This window comes from Carlito syrichta, unplaced genomic scaffold, assembly GCF_000164805.1.
Source record: "Carlito syrichta isolate Samal-C Ts95f unplaced genomic scaffold, Tarsius_syrichta-2.0.1 Scaffold115711, whole genome shotgun sequence".
In the NCBI taxonomy this organism is placed as follows: Eukaryota; Metazoa; Chordata; class Mammalia; order Primates; family Tarsiidae; genus Carlito; species Carlito syrichta.
Window position 1 is genome coordinate 274,055 of NW_007059807.1, and position 22,037 is coordinate 296,091.

The following is a 22,037-nucleotide window of genomic DNA, read 5'->3' on the forward strand; positions in this document are numbered from 1 at the left end:
GGTGGCTCAGCCTGTAATCCTGCTCCTTTGGGAGGCTGAGGTGAGTGGATTGCCTGAGTCCGCGGGTTCGAGACCCGCCTGGGCAAGATGGCGAGACCTCATCTCTACAATAAATCAAAAATCAGCCAGGCATGGTAGCACACGCCTGTAATTCCTGCTACTCGGCAGCAGAGGCAGAAGGATCACCGGAGTCCAGTGGGTTGAGGCTGCAGTGGCCAGTAGCAGCGACTGCACTCCAGTCTGGGCGACAGAGTGAAACTCCAACTCAAAAAAAAAAAAAAAAAGACTGTTGAGAGGGTTAAGTCAATTAATGCATAAGTAAAAAGCTTAGCAGTGCCTGGCCCTGTGACATTCAAAACAGACCAGCACAAATAATACCTGCTTTCACTATAACTTGTGCCAAGTCAGTGGCTCAGGGAGAACCAGAACCCACGTCCTAATCCAGGATCCATGGCTGTGACCTGGCCCTGAGGAGATGAAACCCCATGCTGAGAGGCCCAGAGCACAGTGTCAGAAGACAAGGGTTCTTGCTTACCCGCTCAGGACGAGTGCCGCTCTGTTCCAGGCTAAACGTAATTGTGGTGTCCAGTAGCCGACGACCTGTCTCCACCAGGTAAAGGTTAATAGTGTAGCTCTGGTTGAAGCAAGCCAGTGAGTCCTAGGGGTACAGACAGCATGGGTCAACGACAGGAATCCCCCAAAGCAAAGTCCCCAAAGGAAGTCCAAGGGCTGGGGACAAATACCCTAGAAAAGGAGATAGGCCAGAAGAGGAAACATATGCAAAACAAAGTAAGGGAAGAGAAAGCTAAATGCCAAGGCAAAAATAAGGTGCCTGAGTAAATTTTACATAAAATTATATCCACTATGCTTGTTCTAGAAGGAGCCAGTACAGGGTGGCAGGGACTTCCCAAAGAAAGGGAAGACTGTGAGCAAGGACAGGAAGCAGGGAAAGCTCGGGAGATGGAGACCACAGCAGGTGCTGATGCCCGCAGTCAGAGAACCATGCTTCCACTTCAGTGCAACTGCACAGATTACCACCAGTTCAACAAGCCGGGACCACAAAAGAAATGAGGAAACTGAGGCCCAGAGAAGGTGGGCAGGAACAGATTCTAAGGATTCCACCTCCTCATCTCTCAATAAAAAGGGATCAAAAGAAACATCGTTTAGTTTACACTACTTGGGAAACCCCACTTGAGGTTGGGAATGCTGAGATCTACTCCCAACTGACACTGCTCCTCCAGCTCTCTTGGTGGCCCCTGCATCTCTAGGTCTAGCACACTGCCCAATGCCACACCCTACCTTTGCACTAGACTTCTCCGAAAAGCTCCCCATTGACCCATCTTCAGAATTGCTAGGTTTCTGCAACAGGAAAGAGAAAGACAGGAAAAAATTCAGCCAAAGGGTCACTTCTCAGTCACCAAAATGAAGTTTGTCTTCTCAGCACTTGGGAGAAGGCAAACCTCATTGCTCACCCCTGCCCCCAAAGCCTACACAACCCTTAACAGTCAGATGAAAGTAAGGTTGTATATTGGGGTCTCACTCCTGGGGAGAAATGGGGTGTGCAGAAAACTCTATAGATATGGCAAGACTGCATTTCTCAACAGCCTCCTTCCCCAGGGTTCAAACTGACCAGGTGAATGGGCCCAGACTTCTGATTCTCAGGATTCCTGGCAGAGACAAAGAAGGAGAACCCCAAGTGCTGACTGTCATTCTCAGTACTTACCGCTTCATTCCTACAGGTCATGACTGCAGCCACCGTCTTCTCCCCAGTGGTGGCAAAGCTCACTAGGGCAGTCTGGGGGGGAAAGCGAGGTGTCAGCTCCTAAGTGGGACCTGTACTAGCCAGCAGTCCTACACAGGGACTCTCCAGGGAAGGCTCCTTGGCCTTGGAACTGAAAGTGCTCCCACTTGGGAGCATGATGGCCAGGGAACTCGAGAGCAGAGGGAGGCCCTAGTTGCCTCTGTTGCTGAAAACAGAACTCTCCCCTACCTGAACATGGGCACAGGCCAGCCCTAAATCTGCTCTTGGCATCTACAGGGAAGCTCTCAATTACATACCCACTTTCCTGTGGACTTGAGTGCTAGTTTTGCTCTAAAGATCATTTGTAACACTCAGGAGAAGCATACCATTTCTGCTGTACGGCTGCCCCTCTCAATCCACTTATGGGAAGGTGTCCTCCACCTTGGGCCTCCAGATTCAAGACATTGCCTTCTAGCACCCATGTCTAACTAAATTCTCCGGAATCTCAGAAAAATCATGGTGCCTACGGTTACCTGTGGAAAGTTTTTGAGCAAATTCAGGGTCCCATGATGGTAATGCAGCAGAGCGTAGTGGCTTGGGGACAACTGCAGGAAGAATTGGGCCCGAGAAGGATCCACCGGGTTGGGCTGCGTGGGCAGAACCCGGGGTTGGAATCCACTTGCAAATTCTAAGTCGAGAGACTGAGAGGCAAGAAGGAGGAGGATTAGGGCTAGAAGCTGACAAGTCACCAATTCATCCCAGGCTTATATCCTCTGCCCCACTTTGCCGGGAGAAGTAACTTGACCATGGCAGGTGCTCCCGACACTCTTATTCACTCTCCCCTAAAGGGAAAGTAGCCCATTTCCCTTACCAGGTCAGCCAGAGGCCTGAACTTCAGCCCATGGGTGGCACAGCTCAGGAAGGAAGCCATGACACTGGGAGACAGCCCCCAGGGGAATCATGCCAACCTCTCTAAGGTCCAAAGGCAATGCCTCAGACAAGGGAAGGAGCTGTGGCCTCTCACCTGAAGTGGGATCTGCCTCAGCTCCCACTCCGTTTCCAGAGCCAACGTTTGGAGGGAACGTGAGCTTGGGTCAGGGCATACCAGGACAGCCTCATCCACCACACCACAGGCTCCAGTGAGACGCTGCAGCCATGGAGTCGAAACCCTGACCTAAAGGAAAGTCATTGTAACAGAAGGCTCGTGAAGGATTTTTACGTTTCTGCTTAGCTCATCAGCAATGTCCCACCAGAATCCCACCAGTTCAAAGCTCAAAGGCTCTTCATGGTTGTTTCCATAGGAGTTCTTCTTGTCCCCTCTAGCCCCACCCCTCAGCCTCCTGAGAGCCTCCAAACCTGGAGAAAAGTCAGGATTTTCTTTCTGGTCATAGAAAAACATACCTGACACTTCAGCTAAATATCTCCCTACTACGTTTGTCACATGTGGTTTCCTATCATTATTTGCCAGCATTACCTGATAAGACACAGGCAATGACTGGATCTATATGATTTTTCAGCCACCCCAGAAGAGTATCAAATACAAATATGAGTACTTTCAACAGATACTTGATGAGAAGGCTGCTGGCAAGTGACCACAATCAGGGAGCATAAATGGCTTTTGCACCCGCCCACCAAGTTCCCTTGCCCCTGGTGCAGAGAAACCTATCGGCTCCCCTCCCCATTCATAAGGCTCCTTGAGGCTGCTGCCATACCTGCTGAACAATCTCTCCATCTTCCACGTTAAACTTGACAATGTTCACATGGCTGAAGGGAACAACTCCAAGGGCCCACACTACTCCAGAGCCGCAGGAATACACCATCTGATAGTGGATGCTGTCACTAAGAGAAAGAAGAAAAGGAGAGAGCAACAGCTGTAGCCCTAGGATAAGGACATCCTTAGGGACCTTCCAAAAGCAGGTAGCCATCCTACGCAGATGCCACAAACTTGTAACAGGTTGTATTTGGCTCACATGGTTTGGGGGTGGGTTTTGTTTTATGATTTAGTTAACACTTGGAACAGAGATTATATGTAAAAAATCAGATTCCGAGCTTTTCTTAAAGTTAGAAGATGTGGTAACACTAGGTCTACCTACAGGCCTACAGGGCAGCCACCAGCTGAGTAAGGCTCCCTCTCAAGGTAGGCCAGATGCACTGTAGTTCCCAACAATCCTCATAGGGCCTTTGCTACTCTCGGATGTTCTGCACTCCGCCCACAGGAATTTGAGGTTTGGGACCCTGCTCTAAACTTCGAAAATGGCCACAGTGGTCTAAGCTGATCATTTCCTTTCCTTCCTTCCTCCTGTTCCTTCCCCAGCTTTTGTAGAGATGGGGTCTTGCTATGTTGCCCAGGCTGGTCTCAAACTCCTGGCCTCAAGCAATCCTCCCACCTCAGCCTCTCACAGTGCTAGGATAACAGGCGTGAGCTACTGCGCCCAGCAGTTCTAGGTCTTAATATGAACGAAAAGCTCAGTCTAACTGGAACCAGAAGTCAAAAAGCCCAAAGTATTATGACCATAAGTGAGTGGCTGGCTGCCTCTAGTGCCCCAGTTTGAGTTTTCTCCTTGCTGCAAAGGAAACTCCAGAAGCAGCCACAGCCTTTGAGTACAGGTCTAGATCTAGTGAATGCAACATATGTCGCACAATACCAACACGAGGCAGGCCCAGGTCGAAGCAAATGCTTCACACCCTCAAGACAGAGGAGCATGCAGCATAGGAAAAAGCCAGCCTTACCTTTCTGGGAGATGTTCCAGCCACTTGAGGTGCCCGCTGGAGAGGTGGTGAAGGGCAAGAGTGGTCTTCTTCAGGACCGCAACATACCTCACTGACTCCTGCAGGCCGACCAGCCCAAGTGCCTGGAAACTGAGCATAGGCAAGGCTGAGCACTGCCCACCCTGCAGAGCCTCAGGACAGAGGAGACTGGAACATACCCTGGGGCTTGCTGGGTAAGAAAATGGGCTTTGAAGTCAAACATACTTGGATCCTCATCCTGGCTCTACCTCTCATTAGCCAACTTGAGAATTTGCATTTGCAACCATTTGGCCACAGTGTGTCCCTGAAACCCACCCCATCTAAGGGTTGTTTCCTCCTTCTCCTGGGACTTCACAACTGGACCAACCCTCCAACATGCACCCATCAGACACTGTGGTCATGATTGGACTACATGCCTGCCTGCCCAACTGACAGTGAACCCTGTGACAGAAATAGTCTCACATGCACGTGTGTTCACCATGTACTTACCAAATGAATCTCTAAGAGAAAATGTGTAAGCTAATGCTAATTTGTTTTTTAATTAGAGTCTCACTCTGTCACCCAGGCTGGAGTACAGTGGCATGCTCATAGCCACTGCAGCCTCGACCTCCTGGGCTTAGGCAATCCTTCCACCTCAGCCTATCAAGTAGCTGGAACCACCAGTGTGCACCACCATACCCAGCTAATTTATTTATTTTAGAGACAAGGTCTCATCAAGTTGCCCAGGCTGGTCTCGAACTCCTGGGCTCAGGCAATCCTCTCGCCTCAGCCTCCCAAAGTGCTGGGATTATAGGCATGAGCCACTGTACCTGGCCTGACCCTATAATTTAAACAACCTTAGCAAGATATAACAGCTCAAGCTGCTCTCTAAACATAAAGCTAAAACATTGGAATTTTTTTTTTTTTTTTTTTTTTTTTTGGGTGGAGTCTCACTCTGTCGCCCAAACTGGAGTGCAGTGGCCACTCCCGGCAACCTGCTGGGCTCCGGAGATCCTTCCGCCTCAGCCTTCCAAGGAACTGGAACTACAGGCGTGTGCTACCATGCCCGGCTAACTTTTGATTTATTGTAGAGATGAGGTCTTGCCAAGTTTCCCAGGCGGGTCTCGAACCTGCGGGCTCAAGCAATTCACTCACCTCAGCCTCCCAAAGGTGCGAGATTACAGGCTGAGCCACCGAGCCCGGCTGGAAGTTTTATATTATGCTTTTACCTCTAGAACACCACAAAACTCACAAGTCACGGTGAGATTAGGAAAAGCACTCAAGTATAAGAAAAAAAGCTGCACCTAGCACACAGCTCTGTGTCTACCAGGCACTCATATATATTAGCTGAGTCAACTCAAGTGTTCTATAACCTCAAGCTCATCCAGACCTGAGCTGAGCATTCAATGCTCTTGGCTCTTCACTGGTGCCTGGGAAAAAGTCAAAAAGGCTATAGTTGCTGTCTATGCAGATCTGTGTTCACTCAGTCAAGATAAAATCCAGTTTCTTCCGCTACCTGCCACTGTCCAAAGTTATCTCCCAGTTGAGGCCCCCAATGTTAGTCTCCCAGGAACGCATGATTCGGCCTCCATTGGACACAGTAATTGCATCTGGAAAAGAAAAGATTGTGGTGAATTCATTTCCCAAACTCACTCTGTCACCTCCTAGTGTCTGTGAGCAGTAGCCTCATCTCTGACTTATGGATGCAAATAGATGTTAAACAGGTACCTGTCCTTCAATGTCAGGAGCACCCCTTCTCCCTTCCCTACCAGACCCTGTGCAAAGGAAGGAAACAAGGAAGGGGCAAGGGAGTCTACTGCATGATGGAAACACTTAGGACTCTGCTCACCCTGTCCGTGCAGCAGCATGGCGTCCACAGCCCCTTCTGCAGTACCCTTGTCAACATGGCGCCACACTGAGAGACAGGAAAGTCGGGTGTTACTATGAACCGAAGAGGGACACCCAAGAAGACTAGGAGATAACTGAAGAGCTCTTTGGCTGCACAGTGCTGTCCAATTTATCTCAAAGGAAGAAAGAGTACAGCTAACTGGCAGTGATCAAGTTCCACTCTCTGGGTCTTAAGGAGAGAAGGTTGAGAGAAGCCACTGCTATTCAGGCTCCGCTACCACCCCATCAAACACATCAATAGCTGGGTACAGTGGCTTACACCTGTAATCCCAGCAATTTGGGAGGCAAAGGCGAGAGGATGGTTTGAGCCCAAGGGCTCTAGACCAGCCTGGGCATCTTGGCAAGATCTTGTCTTTACAATAAAACAAAAAATTAGCCAGGTGTGGTGGCACAAGCCTGTAGTTCCAACTACTTGGAAGGCTGAGGTGGAAGGATCACCTGAGCCTGGCAGGTCGAAGCTGCAGTGGCCAAGAGCATGACACTGTACTCCAGCCTGGGCAACAGAGTGAGACTCCAACTCAAAAAAAAAAAAATGTCAACAGACAAAGACAAGATGAACAAAATCCATCCCATTCACAAGAAAAATAGTGACTGTAATTATTTTCCATGATTTTAAAGTCTACAAACATCCAGCTGGTATAGTTAGTTGAGGACATCTGAGCTTTTACTGCAGAAAGAAACATGTGTTTTTTATTTAAAAACACTAGGAACTCAGGCTGAGGGAATACACTGCAAAGGCCAGTTACAGAAATATATTAAATATTTAAAAGATGATGAGACTGTAAAAAAAAATGTATCAGAATCCACTAAGAGGCTTCTTTTGGCCAACATGTCCCTAACTCGGGAACCAGCTAGGCAGACTTGGCTTCCCCACAGCCAGCCTTCAACCCCTGAGCCAGCCAGTCACTGTTCACAGTTCACTCACAGATCTCCCCGGTACGAGAATTTAAAGCTGCAATTACATTCTTCTCTGTGGCCACAACCAACTTCTTGGATCCAGGGGAAAATTCCAAGGAGGCAAACTTGAGCTTCCCAACATACTGCTGTCTCCTGAGGGAAAGAGAGCAAGGAACATAAGGGCAAAACCAGCATTGCACAAATGCTCTGAAAAAAGACAAACCACAGGGTTATCACCATCACACCTATCTTAGGACATTAAGAAGCGTTTGTGAATGAAGAGATCTGACCCAAAGCAAGATTTCCATGCAATGTGGTCAGAAGCAAAGGAAACAAGAGAATTACCCCCTGATAGATGAAATACACTAACAGTCGTCCTTCTAAATAGAAGCACATATTTACCTCAAGACAAATGACAGCCAAAAGAGTTCCTGTCCTATATCCCACAAGAACAAACACACAAGTCCTCTGTGTGTTCAGTGACGGAGTGAACCCAGCCCGTAGCCTAAGGTGAAGAAGAGACGCAAACCTGCCCTCAATGAGCAGAGTGCTACCTTCCCTTCTATTGTCCCTGACTGCTAGGGGACAGGAGTCTACCAAAGTTCCAGCAGCACTCCAGAGCCCGCACCCAGCCTTTGTTCCCTCCAGCCTGTTCTAGCCCACACATACTCAGGACCCATTTGGTTCTGTACCCATGCTTTTCTGGGGCTATATCCCATCACTTTCAACACTCTTACCTAAGCATAAAAGGAATGTAATTAGCCTTGCATAAGCACAGAGGAGGTGTTTGCACACTGCCATTCATGAAGAAGTCTCCAGCACATTAAACACATATGACATGTATGCTAAATTCCTCATCATGATATTGTTTGGTTTAGTTTGGAAAAAAAAAAACTAAGACAGTGGTAGAAACAAAGGTTTATATGTCATTTGTCAGTTTTTACCTGTATTTTCACACACTTTATTCTCACTGTATCCACTAAACAACCCTACAAACACATAGGGCAAATATTATTGTTGTTGTTATTATTATTTATTTATTTATTCATTTTTGAATCGGGGTCTCATTCTGTCACTCAGTCCAGAATGCAGAGGCATGAATATGGCTCTCCACAGCCTCAACCTCCTAGGCTCAGGCAATCCTTCTGCCTCAGCCTCCTGAGTAGCTGGGAATATAGATGCACACCACCATGCCTCACTAATTTTTTATAGTGATGGGGTCTCTGTTTCCTAGAGTCTAGAACTCCTGGGCTCAAGCAATCCTTCCACCTTGGCCTCCCATAGTGTTGGGATTGTAGGTAAAGAAACCAAAATCCAGAAAGGTCAGTTCATTACTGTTAGAACTAGAGCCCAAAACTAAGACCTTCTGACTCTCAGTTCCATAGTCTTTTAAAATACTGTTATAGCCTATCTGAACTATAAAAGTAATGCCTAAAAATAAGTAAATAAAAAAAATAATAAAGGCCCCATCTTCAAATATAGTAACATTAGAGGTTAGGGTTTCAATATAGCAATTTGGGGGGATACAATTCCTTTTTTTTTTTTTTTAGTCAGAGTCTCACTCTGTTGCCCAGGCTGGAATGCAGTGGCATGCTCACAGCCACCACAGCCTTGACCTGCTGAGTTCAGGCGATCCTTCTGCCTCAGCCTTCCAAGTAGATGGGACTACAGGCATGCACAACCATGCCCAGCTAATTTTTATGATTTATTCTAGAGATGAGGTCTCGCCAAATTGTCCAGGCTGGTCTCCAACCTGTGGGCTCAGGCGATCCTCTCACCTCGGCCTCCCAAAGTGCTGGGATTATAGGCATGAGCCACTGCACTCAGCCCTATTTATTTATTTTTTTGAGTCAAGGTCTCACTCTGTCACCCAAGCTGGAGTGCAGTGGCATAATCACAACTCGCTGCTGCCTCAACCTCCTAGGTTCAGGCAATCCTTCTGCCTCAGCCTCCTGAGTAGCTGGGACTATGGGCATGTACCACCACTCCCAGCTAATTTTTTTATTTTTTATTTTTTTGTAGAGACAGTGTCTCACTATGTTGCCCAGGCTGGTCTCAAGCAATCCTCTCACCTCAGCCTCCCAAAGAGCTGGGATTACAGTTGTGAGCCACCAGGACTGGCACAATTGGGCCTTTAAAAAGGTAACTACAGTTTAATGAGGTCAAAAGGGTGGTGTTATAAGGACACTAATAGGATTAGTGTCCTTATAACAAGAGGAAGAGGCACGAGGGACGTGTAGGACAGTAAAGGCAATATGAAGGTAAAACAAGAGGGCAGCATTCTGCAAGCCAAGGAGAAAAGCCTCGGGAGAAACAAAACCTGCCAAACACCTTGATCTTGAACTTCTAGCCTCCAGAACTGTGCGAATATACATTTCTGTTTGAGCAACCCAGTCTGTGGTATTTCATTATAGCAGACTGAGCAAACTAATATAACTGCCACTACAGATATGCGGTTTTGTTTTGTTTTTTGAGAAAATATTCCTGGGCGTAGGCAATATTCTCACCTCAGTAGCAGGGATTGCAGGTACACATCACCATGCACAGCTTTACAGATAATACTTTTAAAGTTTTGGTGTAGTCATATGCTGCATAACAACATTTTGGTCAATGATAGACTGTATATATCCCATTGGATTACAATGGAGCCGAAAAAGTCCTATTACCTAGTGCCATAGCATTGGAGCATAATGCATTACTCACGTTTATGGTGATGCTGGTATAAACAAACCAACTGCACTGCCAATTATATAGAAGTATAGCACATTCAATTAAGTACAATGCATAATACTTGATCAAGATAATAAATGACTGTGTTACTGGCTTAGGTATTTATTACAGTATACTTTTTGTTGTTGTCTTAGATTATACTTCTACTCATAAAAAAAAGTTTACTGGCCAGTGGCTCACACCTGTAATCCCAGCACTTAGGGAGGCCGAGGCAGAAGGATTGCTTGAGCCTAGGAATTCAAGACTACCCAAGGCAACATAGAGAGACCTTGTTGCTACAAAAAAATATAAAAAATTAGCCAGGTGCGGTGGTGTGCAACTAGAGAGGTTAAGGCAGAAGGATCACCTGAGCCTAGGAGGTCGAGGTTACAGTGAGCCATGAATGTGCCACTCCACTCCAGCCTGGGCAACAGAATAAGGCTGCAACTCAAAAAAAAAAAAAAAGTTAATTGTAAAGAAGCCTCAGGCAGGTCCTTCAGGAGATATTCCAGAAAAAGGCATTATTATCATAGAAGATGACAGCTCTAATGTGTCTTAATACCCCTGAAGATCTATCAGGGGAACAAGATGTGGAAGTGGAAGACAGTAATACTGATGATTCTGACCTGTGTAGGCCTAAGCTAATGTGTGTGTTTATAAGACTAAAAAGTTACAATAAGTTATATTAAAGAAAAGAAAATATCTTTTTTTTTTTTTGAGTCAGAGTCTCACTCTGTCACCCAGGCTAGAGCACAATGGCATGCTCATGGCCACCACAGCCTCAACCTGCTGGGCCCAGGTGATCCTTCTGCCTCAGCCTTTCAAATAGCTGAAACTACAGACATGCGCCACCATGTCCGGCAATTTTTTTTTTTTAATTGTAGAGATGAGGTCTCACCAAGTTGCCCAGGTTGATCTTGATCCCCTGGACTCAGGCAACCCTCTTGCCTTGGCCTCTCAAAGTGCTGGGATTACAGGCTTGAGCCACTGTACCTGGCCCTGAAAAATATCTTTTTATGAATTTAGTGCAGCCTAAGCGTACAGTGTTTATAAAGTCTACAGTAGTATACAATCACTCACCACTCACTCATTGATACACCCTGAACAATTTCCAGTCCTGTAAGCTCCATTCATGGTAAGTGCCCTAAAGAGGTATACCATTTTTTAATCTTTTATACCATATTTTTACTGTTCCTATTCTTTCTTTCTTTCTTTTTTTTTTTTTTTTGAGTTAGAGTCTCACTCTGTCGCCCAAACTGGAGTGCAGTGGCCGCTCCTGGCCACCGCAGCCTTGACCTGCTAGGCTCAGGTGATCCTTCCACCTCAGCCTTCCAAGTAGCTGGAACTACAAGCGCGCGCTATCACGCCCAGCTAATTTTTGATTTATTGTAGACATGAGGTCTCACCAAGTTGCCCAGGCAGGTCTCGAACCCGCAGGCTCAGGCAATCCACTTACCTCAGCCTCCCAAAGCGAGGGATTACAGGCTGAGCCACCGAGCCAGGCTTACTGTTCCTTTTCTATGATACACAAATACCATTTTGTTACAATTGCCTACAGTATTCAGTACAGTAACATGTTGTACAAGTTTGCAACCTAGGAGCAATAGGCTATACCATACAGCCTATGTGAGTAATAACTTACACCATCTGGGTTTGTGTTGAGTACACTCTATGATGCTCTCAAAACCAAGCATTTCTCAGAATGTATCCTCATCATTAAGCAACACATGAATATATTTCCTTCTGTTTACTTTTCAATTTTAAGGTTGCACATACCTAGTATTCTGCTAAATTAGAGACACATATCACTTGCTATATATGTGTACATGTGACATTGTGAACATACGTGCACATCATTAAAAATGTGACGTAAGCTGTATTTGTCACACAGTCTGGCACAGCAGGCACTCAATACATGTGTGAATCAATTTTTCTGAGACAGAAAATATTTCATAGAGAAGTAGACATCTGTGCTGGGCCGTGAAAGACAAAGTAAATAGTAATACTAATGGGTAACATTTAGTGATTTGCACTCAATCAGTCAGACATTGTGCTCAGTAATTTAATGGGATTATCTCATTCATCCTCACACCTACTGTAGGAGATATTGGACTGTTAGTAAACCCATCCTACAGACAAGAAAACCAAGGCACAGCGTGGGTAAGTCACTTTCACCAAGATCACACAACTCTTATGTGGCAAAATCCAAACAATACTAAATGGACTGCAGGGCCTTAAGGAAGAAGTGGATGAGCGAATGAATGAATGAATAAACGGCATCGCCTATCTGCTTGTTTTGGGCAACCCTGCTCTGAGCTCAGGGCCAGACCAGGCTGAAGGAAAGGGAAAAGGAGTCAGTTTAGAACTTATAAAATGAAATTGCCCTGAAATGCCTACAAGGCACCAATTCGAGTAGGAATGAAAGTTCACTGACGGCTTGGCCACGACCTCTGACAACCGATAGATCAGCAGACGTGACAGTCATTGAAATGGAACCTGACGGAGAAGATGGCATCAGTGACCTCTGACCAGAACCCCAAGCATGCCTGGATGGCAGGGTCGCCGGCTTCACAGACATACAACCTGTGGAGTCACACAAGCAACAGCTTAGAAGGATCCCCCAACGCTTGGTTTAAAGTTCCGCTAGCGAAGTCTTAAAATACTTAATAAGGTTTGGACAAGGGGCCCCAGATTTTCATTTTGCATCGAGTCCCGCAAATTATGTGGCCGATCCTGTTGCATAACCACCCGCCCTTTTGCAGGTAGGGGACGGGAACTGGGAAAACAGCCATATATTTCCCGAGTAGGCCCCCCCAAGTACGCACCAGTCAAACTTGCCCACTTGGTCTTCATAGACTGCGGCCGCAGGAATAAGCAGCGCAGCCCAAAGCCAGAGACTGGAAGCCACAGCCGCCGCCATGACGGGAGCACAGGCCCCGCCCGCCGCCGGCCCGGCATGCACCGGGTCGCGGGCCCCGACCCCGCGCGACCGTAGAGTTGGGACCACACGCAGAGCCCTCGGTGGCGCGCTCGGGTCTCGGAGGCGGCCTGGACTCGCGAAAAGTCGCCCTGCAGTCGCGGGAGAACGCGCAGGCGGCTGCCCGGCCAGGAGAAGCGAGTCGCGGCGCAGCCGATCAGGCACACGCGAGGGCAGCCCCCAGGGCCGTCCCAGAGGCCCCCGCGCCGCCGGGGTCCTAAACGGGCTGCGCCGCCTTCCGCCGCACGTGTCTTCAGCGCGATGCCCAAATCCAAGCGCGACAAGAAAGGTGGGCAAAGGGTGCCGCGGGCCCGGTGGGGGGCCCCGCGGGCTGGCTGCCCAGCCTGCGATGGAGGCTTCGGGGCGGCGGGGGCGCGGGATGAGACGCCAGGACCTCCTCAAGATGCTCCGCTGCCTCGTTGCGTGCGGCGGTGTGGGATGGCACTCGGGACCTCTTTGAGGTCCTCCGCTGCCCGGTTGCGAGCTGGGGTGGGGGCGCGGGATGAGATGCCGGGACCTCTTCGAGTGCTCTGCTGCCTCTCTGCCAACTAGGAGTGGGGACTAAAGGGCGGCAGGATCGCCGGAGGAGCTGGAGCCTGATCGGGCCAGGGAGCGGAGACTTTTGCCCGGCCTCCAGTGTTCTTGCAAGGTCGACTGGGCCGGGAAACGGCTCCTGAGCACCCATCGGGCTGTGCCCACCTTTCCTGCCTAAGCCCCTGCTGATCTTCCTGCGCTCCGGCCGCCTCCCCCCTTTCCCTTTCTTCATCACAGGCTTGTTCCCTGGAGTTGCGTCTGCCTGGCATGTAATGATATGGTCTGCGGTCTGTCTGGCTCCACCTCAGTTGTCAGTTCACAGGGCACCTCCTAAGCGACCACTTCTGACTGCCTTTACCGTGGTGGCATCTCTCTCACCCTGGCTCCTAGCAAATTCAGCCAATATTTAGGGGTCTGGCATTTGCTAGGCGTTGGAGTTAGTTTGTCAGATGGAGTAAAAGTGGAATAAAGAGGTGAGAGTGATATTTTGTGTGTGGTCGGGAAAGGTCTCTGCTGATGAGGTAACAAGTAAGAAACATGAAGAAAAGTCTGGGGTTATGTGGGAGAAAGCTGTTCCAGGTAGAGGGAATGCCAAGTGCAAAGGCTTCGAAGTGGGAGTGTGTTTGGCATGTTCAGGAGAGGAGACCAGTGTGCCTGGAACAGAATTGGGAAAATGGGGGTGGTCAGAGAGAGCAGGGTTTCATAGGCTTTTGTAAAGAATTGGCTTTCATCCCCAGGGGATGGGTAGCCATCCTAGAGCCTAGGGAGAGGACCGATGTGAAGTGCCCTTACTTTTAGAGGGTTCCTCAAGGTGCCTTGTTGAGAGTAGTTGGGGATAATGGGGCGAAGGACAGGGTTGGAGGCAGTGAAGCCAGCAGCAATCCAGGAGAGGGTGGTACAGGCTTGCACCAGGTGTAGCCGTGGAGATGATGGGGGTGACCGGCTGCATTTTGTTTCCCCTCCTTTGCTGCCTTTGTTGCTGGCGTGTGTGTGTTGTGAAGAGGGACTGTGAGTGCCAGGCAGGATGAACGGGGGTGAGGGAAGCCCCTTCCTGAGAGCACCCAGGGCTTTGCAGTTGGTTCTCTCTTACGTGTTTATTGGATTATAAGATTCTGTGGAAGGGCCAGGTCAGATCTGACAAATGCCAAACTCTTATGGGTAGAGGGCATATTTGGCCTCAGCTGTTTTTACAGTACTATAGAGGTGTTTGTCCCTCCCCAAAGAGGCATGGCTGCATCCGGGAGACACAGAGGAGACACAGTCCCGAAACTCGTCATGCCACAACATAGGCCAGCCATAGATGTCCCCGGCATCGAGATCAAGCGCAGAAAGAGTTGTGCCTCAGCCAGCAGGCAGTGAGAGCACTCCAGCTGCAGAACCAAGCCCCTCCCCCACATTGCAGTGGAGTTTTTTGGATTCATACAAGGGACTAAGGAATGTCTAGTTCGTCTAAGTAACAGGAAATATATCAGAGGATCTTCAGGCCCAGGAACGCTAGAGAGGAAGGTTCTCCACGGATCCTGGGAATGGCTTTGGTGCCAGAAATGATGGCAGCAAAGACCTTGCTGCCCTTCCATAGGCTGGCTGCATCCAACTGAGCTGCCAAGCAACAGGAGAAAATCAGTGTCCAGGTTATCTGATTGTCCCTCCTCGTCTCTTCTTTGTATTAGTTTCCTTAACCAAAACTGCCAAGAAAGGCTTGGAACTGAAACAGAACCTAATAGAAGAGGTGAGAGCTTGTTCTTTTTAATTTTCTAGAGCTTATGTTTGTTTATAAGGGTGGGTATAGGACTGTTTGCCAGAGCACACACTGTTAACAAAATACAAGTTGCTGACCCAGCCCATTTTCCTCCAGCAGCAGCACTAGTTTAAAAAAACTGCCCTGGTGGTGATTTCCAGCTTCGCTGGAGCTCTCACTCTGCCCCGCTTGTGCCCTGCGCAAAGTGTTTCATGTGTATTTTTGTGCTCCATCCTCATAACATCCCTGTGAGGTGTTGGTCTAAGAGGGTGTGGTTGCCGTTTTGCAGTTGGGGTCACAGATGCCTACAGAGGCGTGTTAGCCTGCCCAGTGTGAAAAGACTGGAGTATGTCTGGCTCCATCTGACATTCACCAGGTTTAGGTGACTATGCTGACCCTGTCTGTATTCTTTCTAACCTGCAGGCTGGGTGAGCACAAAATCTCCTGCACAAAGATTCTGCTCCTGGAGATACCCGTGATGGCTTTGGCCAGCAACCTGGGCAGAGCCACCTCCCTTTATGATAATGAGGCTCCATATGTTTCCATTTAGCAGGAGCCTTCCCATGGGTTAATTTTTCTAGGTTAACAGCTAATGATCAGTTTCACTGTTGGCCACAGACAAGTCAGGAACCTGGGCAAGGCCGTGGGGTCGGGGCGCATGGCTCAGTGCCCCTGTAGTTAGGGATCCTGGTTTCAGTAATGGAAGTAAGGAGATGACCAGATGAGGGGCCTGCAGCACTTACAGTCTCCACAGTTGTAGGGGCCTAGAGCAGATCCATTCCCATCCGAGGCCAGAGTAGTACCCAACCCTCACCGCCCCTTAAACTCAGAGTCTCTTGAATTATCCCAAAGCTTCGGAAATGTGTGGACACCTACAAGTTCATTTTCATCTTCTCTGTGGCCAACATGAGGAACAGCAAGCTGAAGGACATCCGGAATGCCTGGAAGCACAGCCGGTGAGCAGGCGTTGGGAAGAGGGCCCTCGGAATGGGGACAGCGCCGGGCTGCACTCAGTCACAACACAGGAACAGTTTCTGACCCTGGGGTACCTGAGTCGTGCAGTCACCACCTTAATATGGACAAAGCAGGCCAGAATCAGTGGCTCAGCCTGTAATCCCAGTACTTTGGGAGGCCAAGGCGAGTGGATTGCCTGAAACCACAGGTTCAAGACCCACCCAGGCAACTTGGCAAGACCTCGTCTCTACAATAAATCAAAAACTAGCCAGGCATGGTAGCGTGTGCCTGTAGTTCCAGCTATTCGGAAGGCTGAGGCGGAAGGATCACCAGAGCCCAGCAGGTCAAGGCTGTGGTGGCTGGGAGCGTGCCACTGCACTCCAGTCTGGGCGACAGAGTGAGACTCCAATTCAAAAAAATAGATAAATAAAGTAAAATAAAAAAATAAGGACAAAGCATTACCTCCCACTGAAGCCCTGAGCTTCTGGGGGTTAGGACTTGGTAGCTACTCAGGGGATGTTTGAGAAGTAATCCTTTCAGGAGAAGTGGCCCCTTAACCCTGGAGTCTGGGCCTTTTAGGGGCACACCAGTTTAAGAATGTCAATATGTACAGACAGTGACTCAAGGCTAGGCTGTAGGAGTCATGTGGCGAGTTTCTGTCCTTGGACAGACGACTCTGGTGGTGGGTCTCGTGCTGCACCAGCTCTGGTTCAGAATGTTAAACATGCCTCCTGCATACAACCAGCGGGAGTATCATTACATAATAACTCATAGCGGGCTGGGAGACAAAACGTTGCCGGTGTCAATGTTCTTGTGAGTGAGAAAACGATAAAAGGGACACTGGACTGGGGACAGAACATCCCTTCAGCCACACAGCAGCCTTGACCTGAACTTGCTGTGGGCCCCTAGGGACTAGAGCTGGTTTACGGTAGCTGAGGGAGGGGTGGGTTCCTCACAGACCCCTCTTTTTCTTGGTAGTATGTTCTTTGGCAAAAACAAGGTGATGATGGTGGCCTTGGGTCGGAGCCCATCAGATGAATACAAAGACAACCTGTACCAGGTAAGTCATGGCCCTCACGGGGAGGGACCGAGGTATAGCTCCCCTCTCTCCTGCTGCTCTCACATGACACACATACCTGCCTACCCACCTGAACCTCCACACCCTGGGAATAACAGCCTCTTCCCACCCCTACTCCTGCTGTGACAACCAGAAATGTCTTTAGATGTTGCCAGATAGCCCCTGGTGGGCAAGATTGCCCCCAGGAGAGAACTACTGCTCTAATTTGACCAGGCTGACCTCACTTTGATCTGCAGGTCAGCAAGAAGCTGAGGGGTGAAGTGGGCCTTCTTTTCACCAACCGCCCAAAGGAGGAAGTGAATGAGTGAGTATTCTGAGGAACAGAGAGGGAGAGGGGAGTCCAGGGAAGGACTTTTGCAGGGACTTTGTCCCGTGTGGGGCATCAAGCTGGAACTGTCCCTGGAAGCCTATCCCTGAGCTGGTGTCCTGTGCAGAGCCTTCTGTGTCCTCTCCAGCACGGTGCTCTGGGCTAGCTGCCAACCAGTAGCCCAGCAGATGGGAGGGAAGGCCTAGGGCCCTGGGGTACTTGTTGGGGGAGTCTGACTTGTGGGCTGGTGGTGCAGCCAGGAATCTGCCCTCCTAGCGCTTCTGTTTTCCCTGAGGTGGTTCACGAAATACACAGAGATGGACTACGCCCGAGCTGGAAACAAAGCAACTTTCACCGTGAGCCTGGACCCAGGACCCCTGGAGCAGTTCCCCCACTCTATGGAACCACAGTTGAGGCAGCTGGGCCTGCCCACTGCCCTCAAGAGAGGTTTGGCCAGTCCCTGGAGCCAGAAGGTCACAGACCAGAGCCCAAGAGCACAGGATTCCAAGATCTTGAGACCCTTTCCTGTTGCTCCCACATCTCTCTCACACACACACACACACAAGATCTTGAGACCCTTTCCTGCTGCTCCCACATCACTCATACACACACACACACACACACACACACACACACACACACACACCCATCTGGCCAGCCCATGGGTCAGGGAGAGCATTTCTCTTGTTAAAATGGGGCTGAGTGCTCACCTGGTAGTTGGGGTGAAAGTGGACAGTAACTGACAGTGTAGCCCTCAAGGGGCATCAGGGAGGCAGCCATTGCCTGGCGTGTGTCGGAGCTGTGGGGCAGGTGGGTGGCCGACTGGAGTCTTCCCAAACTGGCAGGGTTCTGCAGGTCTCGGGGCCAGAGGTAACTTGGAGCCACCCTCCTCTGCAGGTGTGGTGACCCTGCTATCCGACTACGAGGTGTGCAAGGAGGGCGATGTGCTAACCCCAGAGCAGGCCCGCGTCCTGGTAAGTCCAGCCCCTTGAGGGCAGGGAGGGTGCAGGGCCACCGCCTTTCCCTCACCTGCCGAGAACATTCCCTTGCACTTCTGACTGTGCCATTCCTCTCAACTCTTTTCCCTGTGTCTCTCACAGAAGCTCTTTGGGTATGAGATGGCTGAATTCAAGGTGACCATCAAATACATGTGGGATGCGCAGTCAGGAAGGTTCCAGCAGATGGGAGACGACTTGCCAGAGAGCGCCTCCGAGTCAGCAGAGGAATCAGAGTCTGATGATGACGACTGAAGCAGTCAGGACTAAGGGCCTCCCTGCCCTTCTTGGTCCCACTGGGCCACACAGGACCGCCGCCCTCCAGAGGGAGCAGCTCTTCGTCTGGCTGCAGATGAAGACAAGGGAGGGTGATGGGCACTGACTGTTCTGTAGAAGTCACACTTTGCAGGTGTCTCCCTGGAGACAACAAAGGGGACTTTTCTGAGAAAAAGGCCTTTGGATCTGTGATTCTCTGGATTCCCAGAATTTTCCTTGTTTACCTTGTCAGCCATCTTCCCCACCAGCCCCTGTGGGACCACCGTGACAGCACAGTTCTGGGGACCGCTGAGAGCAACCTCCAGAGCTGGCATTTCTCTTCTCCAGCCCTGGGTGCCCCTTGCTTGGAAGAGGGATTTGCTGAAAAACGTTAGGCAGCCTGATTGCCCTTCCTACCCCTCTACACACCCCTCACTCCTTCCCAAACCAGGGCCAAGGATCTGATGAATGCCAGCAATGCCAAAGCCTTTGACTAAGGCAAGGCAAGTCACTGTTGGAAGTGACAGCTGGTATCTCACATACTCCGCAACTTCCTGGGAGGTCAGGCTGGATCCCAGGTGAGAGGGACCCTCATGAGGGCAGTGTGCTCGACGCCCACTGCCTCTGCCCTTTGATCTTCAGTCCACGCTCCTTCCCCCTCTCCCCCAGCCCTCGAGAAGGATGGCAGGAAGCAGACCACAGGCGGCAGTGGGAACAAGTTCACCAGGTTTGCCCAACTGGGCTGCAGCAGTTAAGTGCCAGCCTCATTCAGCAGGAGACTCGGGTGGAGCTCAGGCCTGACCTCCTCGCGTTGTGAAGGCAGCTAGGGGGAGCTGTAGGAACGTAGAAAGCAATCTGCAGGCTGGGATATGGAGGGCAGAGAGGCAAGTCAACAAGAGGCCAAAACTGGTGAGTATGAAAAGTGATGGTGCCCTCTGTACCTCAAGTCAGGTCTTGAGGAAAGTGGGATGTTCATGGGGCAACCAGGTGCTGAGCTTGGTCAAGGGCATTCATGACAGTGGACCCCAGGGTCCCTTGCTCAGTTGCTGCGAAGTTCTGCTCCAGGTTGGAGACATACCTAGGACGCACCCTGTAGGGGAAGGCGGCACACACCTGCTGCCCTTGACTCCACTCTCAGGATTTGGGCTCTGGTCATGTAGGCCTTGTGTTACTGGCTGCAAACAGCTGCACCCTTTGGCTCTGAAGTCCTATGTCCACACCATCTTGGAAGACAAACTTGACTGCAGAACCGCTTCTGCCACTCAGCTGGTAGGTCACCTATGTTAGTGACTTGGCCATTCAGCTTCACACTCAAGAGGCACCAGAGAGGAGCCACGAGTGTAGAACGCCCAAGCTGGAGAGGGAAGCACCCACTACACAGCTGGGCTCCCTCTCCAGAGTGGGCAGCCAGGGAGTTACTGCTCAGGGTTAAGGGCAGGTTTCAGGGTCCAGCCCATGCTCATTCCCTGCCACATGTAGCTGTGGGACCCTAGTTAAACAAAACAGCCTCTCTGATGTCCTCATGTAATGTGGGAATGACCACACTTAGCAGGGCTGCTATAAGAGCCAGTGTTTGCAACCTGGTGCTTAAGTAACTTCTCTAAGAACAACACGTTTGCCACCTAAAAGAGGAAAAAAGGAATCTCAGAAATGATCAGATGACTGTGTAGCACGCCACCTTCTTCCACTCCCCCCACCCTCAAGATTTAAAAGCAAAAGCTGAGCATTAGAAATCGCTGGTTGCCTGCAGCTGTGAGTGGCAGCACATCCACCAGACAGCCAGGGTTATGCTGGGGCTGCGGCCTGTAGAGCCTTCTCCAAGGCGATGGCCTTGACATGGTGCCCCCTTCCAGAAGCTGGAAAGGCCCAGATGGTGGCAGGGGTCAGGACCTTGGGGTCACCCCAGGGCAGCCACCCTTACCGCAGTCCCTAAAGCACTGAGGAGCCAGTGTCTTATATATCTGAGTTGATCAGAGTGGATGCAGATTTCTGGGCTACTCGTGGGGTGTTGTTTTTAGTCTGGGGTGGGCAAAGGAGATGCAGTGGGCAGGAGTCCTTGCATTTAACATCCTCACTAGGTGTTTGCAACACAACCTCCAAGTCACGACCCTCACGCACTTGTAGCACCACACCTGGGTGTCAGAAGGACCTGTGACAAGTCCTGGCTCTGTGATCTTGGCCGAGCCACCTTCCTTCACTTATCTGCTCAGTGGGCAAAGGAAATGCTGTCTGCAAGCCCCAACAGTGAGTGCAAAGTGTGCAGGCAGTGAGGGCCCTGGCTGGGCTTGCATGCTATAAAGAGCAGACAAAGCTGGGCATGGTGGCTCACGCCTATAATCCCAGCACTTTGGGGGCTTGAGGTTGAGGATTGCCTGAGCCAAGGGGTTTGAGACTAGCCTGGGCAACTTGGCAAGATCTCGTCTCTACAATAAATTTTTTAAATTATTAAAAATTTAAACACGCCTGTGGTTCCAGCTACTTGGAAGGTTGAAGTGGAAGGATCACCTGAGCCCAGCAGTTTGAGGCTGTGGTGGCCATGAGCGTGTCACTGCACTCCAACCTGGGTGACAGACTCCTACTCAAAAAAAAAAAAAAAAGGCAGACAGGTTGACACCCAGCAGACGTTGGATCTCTAGAAGTGAGGCCTGGACCCAGCCATGTGAAAAGCTTGAGAAATGATCACTTAGGACACTGGTTCCTGAACCTGACCAGGATTATCAGAATCCTGTGGGGGCAGGGGGTGGGGTGGTGGGGAGAACAGTGCCAGGTAAGGACTTAAGTCACTACAATGTACACAACGTTGGATACTGCTGCTTAAGCCCTTGGCCATGTCAACAAAACTAGCATTGGCACCTCTCGCGTGAAGCTTGGCTGGCTTTTGCCCTCCTCCCAGGGCGAAGAAGCAAAAAGCAAGCAAATGTCATATTGCACACAGAAATTCACCTGGGAGACTTGGCTTCTGCAAGACTAGAAAGATGAGGAGCTCTCATCTGGCCATAATTGACGTCTAAATTTGAAAAACTAAGAAATAGCAATAAAGTATACACCTTAGAGGTAATGCAGTAACTGCTAGAAGAAAGAAAGCTGTGAGAGTTTTTAAAATTTGGCCGAGCTTGGAGGCTGAGCCTGTAATCCTAGCATTTGGGGAGGCCGAGGTGAGTGGATTGCCTGAGCCCATGGGTTTGAGACCAGCCCGGGCAACTTGGCAAGACCTCGT

The 22,037-nt window shown here is 49.9% G+C and overlaps 2 protein-coding genes across 7 annotated transcripts in view; one reads left to right on the forward strand and one right to left on the reverse strand.

The window, feature by feature from the left end:
* Window positions 1–12,946, reverse strand: part of EMC1 (ER membrane protein complex subunit 1) — a 28,035-nt gene extending 15,089 nt beyond the window's left edge. For 2 of the 5 annotated variants that reach the window (XM_008073556.1, XM_021706461.1), the window contains exons 1-11: window positions 12,808–12,946; window positions 7,302–7,426; window positions 6,318–6,383; window positions 5,985–6,078; window positions 4,472–4,600; window positions 3,454–3,580; window positions 2,766–2,915; window positions 2,275–2,442; window positions 1,724–1,795; window positions 1,300–1,359; window positions 536–658 (exon numbers count right to left, since the gene is read on the reverse strand). In XM_008073556.1, coding sequence (XP_008071747.1) covers window positions 536–658; window positions 1,300–1,359; window positions 1,724–1,795; window positions 2,275–2,442; window positions 2,766–2,915; window positions 3,454–3,580; window positions 4,472–4,600; window positions 5,985–6,078; window positions 6,318–6,383; window positions 7,302–7,426; window positions 12,808–12,902 — 1,209 coding nt within the window. In that variant the 5' untranslated portion in view covers window positions 12,903–12,946. Of the gene's footprint in view, window positions 1–535; window positions 659–1,299; window positions 1,365–1,723; window positions 1,796–2,274; window positions 2,443–2,765; window positions 2,916–3,453; window positions 3,581–4,471; window positions 4,601–5,984; window positions 6,079–6,317; window positions 6,384–7,301; window positions 7,427–12,807 lie in introns of all 5 variants that reach the window. The other 3 variants (XM_021706469.1, XM_021706464.1, XM_021706474.1) reach the window with 2 other exon arrangements.
* Window positions 12,901–18,953, forward strand: MRTO4 (MRT4 homolog, ribosome maturation factor). 2 transcript variants are annotated; one of them, XM_008073567.2, is made up of 8 exons: window positions 12,901–13,248; window positions 15,164–15,222; window positions 16,084–16,187; window positions 17,164–17,245; window positions 17,500–17,567; window positions 17,866–18,017; window positions 18,468–18,544; window positions 18,671–18,953. In XM_008073567.2, the coding sequence occupies exons 1-8, from the start codon at window positions 13,221–13,223 to the stop codon at window positions 18,818–18,820; spliced, it is 720 nt and encodes a 239-aa protein (XP_008071758.1). In that variant the 5' UTR covers window positions 12,901–13,220; the 3' UTR covers window positions 18,821–18,953. The 2 variants fall into 2 exon arrangements, with proteins under 2 accessions (XP_008071758.1, XP_021562171.1); XM_021706496.1 differs by having other exon boundaries at window positions 18,468–18,548; window positions 18,671–18,801.
* The last annotated feature ends 3,084 nt before the right edge of the window (window positions 18,954–22,037 follow it).